The sequence below is a fragment of the Bison bison genome, unplaced genomic scaffold, assembly GCF_000754665.1.
Source record: "Bison bison bison isolate TAMUID 2011002044 unplaced genomic scaffold, Bison_UMD1.0 scf7180017864383, whole genome shotgun sequence".
In the NCBI taxonomy this organism is placed as follows: domain Eukaryota; kingdom Metazoa; phylum Chordata; class Mammalia; order Artiodactyla; family Bovidae; genus Bison; species Bison bison.
The window spans coordinates 2,713,244-2,720,593 of record NW_011494955.1 but is presented as its reverse complement, the minus strand read 5'-3'; the positions used below and the strand labels follow the sequence as shown (position 1 = coordinate 2,720,593).

Sequence of the window (7,350 nt, the reverse complement as noted above, 5' to 3'; positions counted from 1 at the left end):
GCCTGGGGGGGGCCGCCCCCCTGCCGCACCACAGCGCCATCCTCAAGCGCGGTGAGCCTGACCGGGCGAGGCTGAGCCGCCGCCGGGGCTGGGGGGTGGGGGGGCACGCCGACGCGAGCGGAGGCGGGAAGGGACTGGTTCACCACTGCTGGGAGGGGCCTCTCCGTGCATGCCCCCCCGGAGCTGCGCGGAGTAGGGTCTGGCCACCCGTCTGGGGCCCCGTGCTTCAGACTTCCACCTGCCTGCTGCCGGCAAGGCAGCTGGGTCCCTGCTCCCCTACCCCAGGGCCCCCCTTTCCTGCCTCCGCCCAGCTGATCTCGGCTGCACCTGTGAGCAAGTGATGCCCCCAGCCCTAGAAGCTTTAAATGCCCCCCTCCTCCCCGTCCCCCAATTTTTCTGCCCCTCCTCTCTGCATGGGACAAGCCCAGGCTGGTGTCCCCATAGCCTCAGCGGGGGTGGGGTGACGCCCCCAACCGTTTAAGGGTTAAACCTTCTCCCCTAATTACTGGGGTTCCCAGGAGCAGAAGCTGGGAACAAAGACCCCGATGGCTTTGAAGCCGGGGAGCATCCCCCTCCTCAGTGCTGTGGGGGCCCCAGGTGGCTCTCACTTGAGCAGGTGAGGAAGCACTGGAGGTGTTCACTGGAGGTGTTCCCCACAGGAGGTCACTGGGGGGCCTGGCCTAGGGGCCCTGGTCTGGAAGTGCATCACTGTCTCTTGCCAGGCCATGCCCCAGTTTACTCCCTAAAGGAGTAAACATCCATCTCGGGCTCAGCCCAAGGGTGGGGGCAATACTTTGGGGACTATGGGGTTAATAGGCAGCTGCCATCTGCGGGGGAATTCCCAAGACTTGTGAAAACAGCTTCACCCCTGGAGGCTTGAGGTTGGGGGATCAGGAGGCTGGGCCAGGAGCCCTGCATCCTGGGACGGGAGAGGCCTGGCCCCTAAAGAGGTGCTCACATCCACTCAAGGCTCCAGAGAGGGAGGCTGCTTTCCTACAGGGCCTGGCATAGGGGAAGGCTTTGATGGCCCAGTGGGAAGCATGTCTATCTAAGCTTGGGGAAGGCTTGTCATCCTGAGCCTCTGTGACTCCCAAAACATAACAAAGAAGTCAACATTTTAAGAGGACCTTAGGGAGAATCACCTCCACCTCTCTCCCTCTCCCAGCATTTTACAGAGTAATAACAGGTTAGGATAAATACAAGGGGCAGTCTTAACAGGCAAATATAAAACTAGAAACTGGAAAGAGGAAGGACAGCTCCACAGCTCCAACTCTTTGAGGATTTTGGGCTGGTGGAGGGTAAGTTGGTGAAAAGACTGATTTAAATAACCTTGATTAAAAAAAACAACAACACAAAACCAAGGCCTCCGCTTCCATCCCACCTGCAGAGCTGGGGAATTTCTAAGGCTTTCAGATATAGAACTAAGTGAACATATCTTCAAAGACCTCAAGGACTCTCTCTTAGTCATCTCTCATCCCCAGGGGTCTTTCCCTCTAGCCTAGCTCTTTCATCCACACTTGACAATCCCAGACTTAAACAGAGCAAGAATGGGCCTCAGGGATCATCTCAATTCATCCTCTCCCTTTATAGATGAGGAAACTGAGACTCTGTGCTTTTAGGTTCCCTTCCTTCTCCTGTGACTTGCTCCTAAACTACTTAACTGGTAAAGGCAGGATCTGGAGTCAGTTAGGAAATTCTGGAATTGCAGGTTGGCTGTTTCCTTTGGCCTCCTTACTCTCAGTGGCTTGTCAGACCTACCCCTATCCACACCCCTTTCATCCCCAGGTTTCCGAGAGAGCGCTTTTTCCTTCTCCATGCTGGCTGCTGGGGTCATGCATGCGGTAGCCACCGCCTGCAGCCTGGGCAAGCTGGTGAGCTGTGGCTGTGGCTGGAAGGGCAGTGGTGAGCAGGATCGACTGAGGGCGAAACTGCTGCAGCTGCAGGCACTATCGCGGGGCAAGAGCTTTTCCCACTCCCTGCCCAGCTCGGGCCCCGGCTCCGGTCCCAGCCCTGGCCCCCAGGACACGTGGGAATGGGGCGGCTGTAACCATGACATGGACTTCGGGGAGAAGTTCTCTCGGGATTTTTTGGATTCCAGGGAAGCTCCTCGGGACATCCAGGCACGAATGCGGATCCACAACAACAGGGTGGGGCGTCAGGTATGTGTGTGCGCAACTTGTCCTGGGTCTTCCTGGCGTTTTTAAGGCCTGGCTAGATTTGAGAGGGCACAGCAGCACAAGAGGATGAGCTGTGGGGGGTGACTGTTACCTGCGGGGTGGCCTGGAGCCAAGCAAGTCACTGCCTTCCCTAGAATTTAGGGGTTCTCTGGGCTAGACTCCCTGGTTTACCAGTGTTCACTCTGGAAAGAGCACTGGACTGGGAGTCAGGGCAACTGGAGCTGAATCCTGTTGCCGACTAGTTATCAGCCAAATCTCTGTAACCAGCTGATTGTTGAAGATGGGCAATTTACTCTCTGCTCTGGCTTCCGTTCTCCAACATGAAACGAGGGAGTGGGGCTATTAGCCGTCCCACGGTGCCCTTTCTCTTCTGATAGTTCTTTGCCATTCTTCCCTCTGTTTGTTCCTGCATGTTCTCTGCTCCCTCCCCTTCCTGTACCTCTGTGCTCTGTCCATTTGCTGCCCTCCCCTCTCATTTCTTCCTCGCTGATGCTCTAGGTGGTAACTGAAAACCTGAAGCGGAAATGCAAGTGCCATGGTACGTCAGGCAGCTGCCAGCTCAAGACGTGCTGGAGGGCACCCCCAGAGTTCCGGGCAGTGGGAGCAGCCTTGAGGGAGCGGCTGGACCGGGCCATCTTCATTGATACTCACAACCGCAACTCCGGAGCCTTTCAACCCCGTCTTCGGCCCCGTCGCCTTTCAGGAGAGCTGGTCTACTTCGAGAACTCTCCTGACTTCTGTGAGCGAGACCCCACTGTGGGCTCCCCAGGCACGCAGGGCCGGGCCTGCAACAAGACGAGCCACCAGCTGGGTAGCTGTGGCAGCCTGTGCTGTGGCCGAGGGCACAACGTGCTCCGGCAGACCCGAGTCGAGCGCTGTAATTGCCGCTTCCACTGGTGCTGCTACGTGCTGTGTGACGAGTGCAAGGTCACAGAGTGGGTCAATGTGTGTAAGTGAGGGTCAGCCTCACTGCGGGGCTGGGGCAGGGGAGGGCCACCTTTGCAGCCTTTTGCTCTGATTTCTGTCCAGGGTCAATCTTGGCCCCTGGCAGCTCAAAGTGTCTACCTGGAAACAGCTTTGGGTCAGGTGGAGTCTGTGATGTGTGGCTTTCTCCCCCACAGTAGGAGGGCCTTGTCAGGGAGCTGTCACCCTCTTCTGCTCCTTGAACACCTGAATGGAAGAAGATGAAATGAACTGTGTTGCTCTCCCAGCCACCCAACCTGGGGTCCCTTTAACTCTCATATTCATATTCCTTTTGGCTGGGGAGTCCCTATAATTTGACCACTCTTTTCTTTTGCGGGATAGCCCCAGCATTGTGTGGAGCCATACAACCTATATCCAGAAAGAGACCTCTCACTCCTATTTGCTGTTTCCAAACTCCTCTACTGCAGCCTGGACCCCATCTTAGGGAGTCATAGGAGCCGGTTGTAGAGAGGTTTTTTCTTAGGGAAGGGACACGGTGCAGGGCACTCAAAAACCCTGAAAGTTGTCTGTCAAGGCCCTTAGGGAAGCTGTCTGCCCCTATTCAGATGTTGAAGGGAACCCTCCAAAGGAAGAATTTTACCCAAGACTCTCTGAGCCTCTTTTTCTTTCTTCAGCAGGAGGGGTGGGAAAGGCTAATTTATTGTACTGAGACTTGTTCTTGGTTCTTGTTTGTAATAAAAATAAATTAAGTTCCTGGAATGGTGACTATAGATGGTGATATTTCTAGCCACACTTGGGATCCCAGGCCTGGCTTCTTTTCCAGGTGAATTCTCTTACCCGCCCACACTCAGTGACTTTATGTATATCATGCCCCATTCCACAAAGGATTTGAAATGGTCTTCAGGTGACTCAGTTGACAATTTTTAGTGTGGAAAAAACTGGGTGGGGCAGGGGGACTTCTAGGTGTGAGGGACTCAAGAGGTAGACATAGGCCCCATTCTGGTTCTCTGTGTTCCGCCTCCAGATTTTGCCTTGGCCACTGCCCTATAACAGGGCTTGGATTTTTTTTTTCCTCAACTCACGGGCATGCCTATGTCCAATAAAACTTTATTCACAAAAATGGACTGCGGGGCCAGATTTGGTTCTTCGGCTGTGGTTTGTTTTGACACCTACCCTACACAGTAAGGTCACGTCTGTTCTGGGATTTTCAGGTCCTGAAGATGTCTCACCATTGAACCTGGACTCAAAAATGGCAGGTGCTTTTCTCTGTGGTTCCAAATTGGAGAACTTGATGATAGATGCAAGACTAACGGGAAACATATATAAAGGATTCCTACTCTCAAAATTGGGAGTTTTTTGCTCTGGAAACCAGCAAAATCAGCATGCTATCCCCCTGAATTATTTGCATATGTAGTTTGTCTTTCCTTATTAGAGCTCTTTTGCACTTAATCTCAGCAAAATAGCTCCTTTATCTTTTAAGAGATAACCATAACTAGAGAAAACAGAACTTCTTTTATTCCAATTCCACTTTCTTTCTATTCCTAGTCAAGTATCATTGAAAATAAACAATCATCTTTAAATTCAGAAAAGGAAGCTATAGCACAAATTTAGAACTTTACAAATAACTGATTGTTTATGGGGTTGCAGGATGCTGACTCTGTCAGGTCATCTCCTTGGCCAGGAGATGTAGAAATAGTCCTCTTCACACCTCTAGGCAATAGCTTTATCTGCCCCCAATTACCCTTAAAATCAGGTAGGATCAAGGTAGGAAAGACAGCAAGGGGTGTTGGTTTAGGGTAGTACTTTATGGTAAAACTTGATGTCCTAAATTTTCACTTGCACACTGAGAATTCTTGGTTTGGAAATTTGATGGAGGTAGGCCTTTAGGCACTGACTGAGCTTCGTGTATGCATGGGACAGCAGGAGAGAGATGGATGCAGCTAGAATAGACATAGGATATGAGGGAAAATAATGATAAGGAACATCCAGGCTAGGAATTTCTCACACTCAGGAAGAGGGAAGAGAATGGCCAATGAAATCACAGCAGGACTATTTCGGTTTTCCTCCAGTTCCTTCCTCTGTGCTCTCTTTGGCTCCTTTTCTCTTACTAGCTTTCTCTCTTCTTTCGTCAGACACACTCTGTGGCAAACTGAAGCCCCAAACCACAACCTTGAGAAATTCCAAATGGATTTTGTCAGTGAGGCCAACACTCCCCTCCCCACCCCTGCTCCCGGCACACGCACTGGGCTCAGGCCCAGGCCTGGGGTCAGTGGTGGAGGGGGAGTGTGCAACCCACAGAGCGGGTGGCTAAAATTTCAGCCTTGGTTAGCGCCAATGGCAGCCAGAGGGATAGGGAAAGACTGATCAATTGCAGTCAGGCCTCTCGGCCTCCTTCAGCTCTGGATACAGCTCTTCTCCCCTTAGAGCATTAGCCTTTCAAGTGGCTGGGGAGCTGGGGAGTGGCAGTGGCTGGCTTATTGCTAGCTGAGCAGCAACCCTCCTGTCTGTGCTCCTGTTTGCTCTATAGGGAGCACCCAGTAATGCTGCAATAGACACTTCCCTCTCCAGACTCCAGAGGGTGAAGGATAGCAGGGCTGGAAGATTCTCTAGTTCCATTCATCAGTCCTGATTCAAATACCTTGGGACTTGCTGCTAACCATACAACACTGTCACCATTTCCTTCCTTCTATCATACCTGGGACTCAACCTTGAGAGGATCTGAAGACTTGGGCAGGAACACTGACAGGTGTCACCTCCTATCAGAGTCTCACAAGGCGTCTTGGTATGGTTGAGGCAAGGGCAGTTGCAAAGCATAATTTTGGTGATCAGTGTGAGGGCATAATCTGGTGGTGTGTGCCTTAAAAAATCTAGGAAAAGAAATGGAAAGAAAAATCATGTGGAGGTATCATGGAGCCCACTCTGCTGCTGCTGCGGCTAAATCGCTTCAGTTGTGTCCAACTCTGTGCAGCCCCATAGATGGCAGCCCACCAGGCTCCCCTGTCCCTGGGATTCTCCAGGCAAGAACACTGGAGTGGGTTACCATTTCCTTCTCCAATGAATAAAAGTGAAAAGTGAAAATGAAGTCTCTCAGTCGTGTCCGACTCTTTGGACCCCATGGACTGCAGCCTACCAGGCTCCTCCACCCATGGGATTTTCCATCCAAGAGTACTGGAGTGGGTTGCCATTGCCTTCTCCGGGAGCCCACTCTCAGTTCAGTTCAGTTCAGTTGCTCAGTTGTGTCCGACTCTTTGCGACCCCATGAATCGCAGCACGCCAGGCCTCCCTGTCCATCATCAACTCCCAGAGTTCACTCACACTCAAGTCCATCAAGTCAGTGATGCCATCCAGCCATCTCATCCTCTGCCGTCCCCTTCTCCTCCTGCCCCCAATCCCTCCCAGCATCAGAGTCTTTTCCAATAAGTCAACTCTTTGCATGAGGTGGCCAGAGTACTGGAGTTTCAGCTTTAGCATCATTCCTTCCAAAGAAATCCCAGGGCTGATCTCCTTCAGAATGGACTGGTTGGATCTCCTTGCAGTCCAAGGGACTCTCAGGAGTCTTCTGCAACACCACAGTTCAAAAGCATCAATTCTTCGGCGCTCAGCCTTCTTCACAGTCCAACTCTCACATCCATACATGACCACAGGAAAAACCATAGCCTTGACTAGATGGACCTTTGTTGGCAAAGTAATGTCTCTGCTTTTGAATATGCTATCTGGGTTGGTCATAACTGTCCTTCCAAGGAGTAAGCGTCTTTTAATTTCATGGCTGCAGTCACCATCTGCAGTGATTTTGGAGCCCAAAAAAATAAAGTCTGACACTGTTTCCACTGTTTCCCCATCTATTTCCCATGAAGTGATGGGACCGGATGCCATGATCTTCGTTTTCTGAATGTTGAGCTTTAAGCCAACTTTTTCACTCTCCTCTTTCACTTTCATCAAGAGGCTCTTTAGTTCCTCTTCACTTTCTGCCATAAGGGTGGTGTCATCTGCATATCTGAGGTTATTGATATTTCTCTCGGCAATCTTGATTCCAGCTTGTGCTTCTTCCAGCCCAGCGTTTCTCATGATGTACTCTGCATAGAAGTTAAATAAGCAGGGTGACAATATATAGCCTTGATGTACTCCTTTTCCTATTTGGAACCAGTCTGTTGTTCCATGTCCAGTTCTAACTGTTGCTTCCTGACCTGCATACAGATTTCTCAAGAGGCAGGTCAGGTGGTCTGGTATTCCCATCTCTTTCAGAATTTTC

General features: G+C 51.4%; 1 protein-coding gene across 1 annotated transcript in view; it reads left to right on the top strand.

The window, feature by feature from the left end:
* WNT10B (wingless-type MMTV integration site family, member 10B) overlaps positions 1–3,134 on the top strand; it is a 4,683-nt gene extending 1,549 nt beyond the window's left edge. Inside the window, exons 4-6 of the mRNA XM_010858062.1 lie at positions 519–616; positions 1,742–2,159; positions 2,676–3,134. Coding sequence (XP_010856364.1) covers positions 519–616; positions 1,742–2,159; positions 2,676–3,134 — 975 coding nt within the window. The remainder of the gene's footprint in view (positions 1–518; positions 617–1,741; positions 2,160–2,675) is intronic.
* The last annotated feature ends 4,216 nt before the right edge of the window (positions 3,135–7,350 follow it).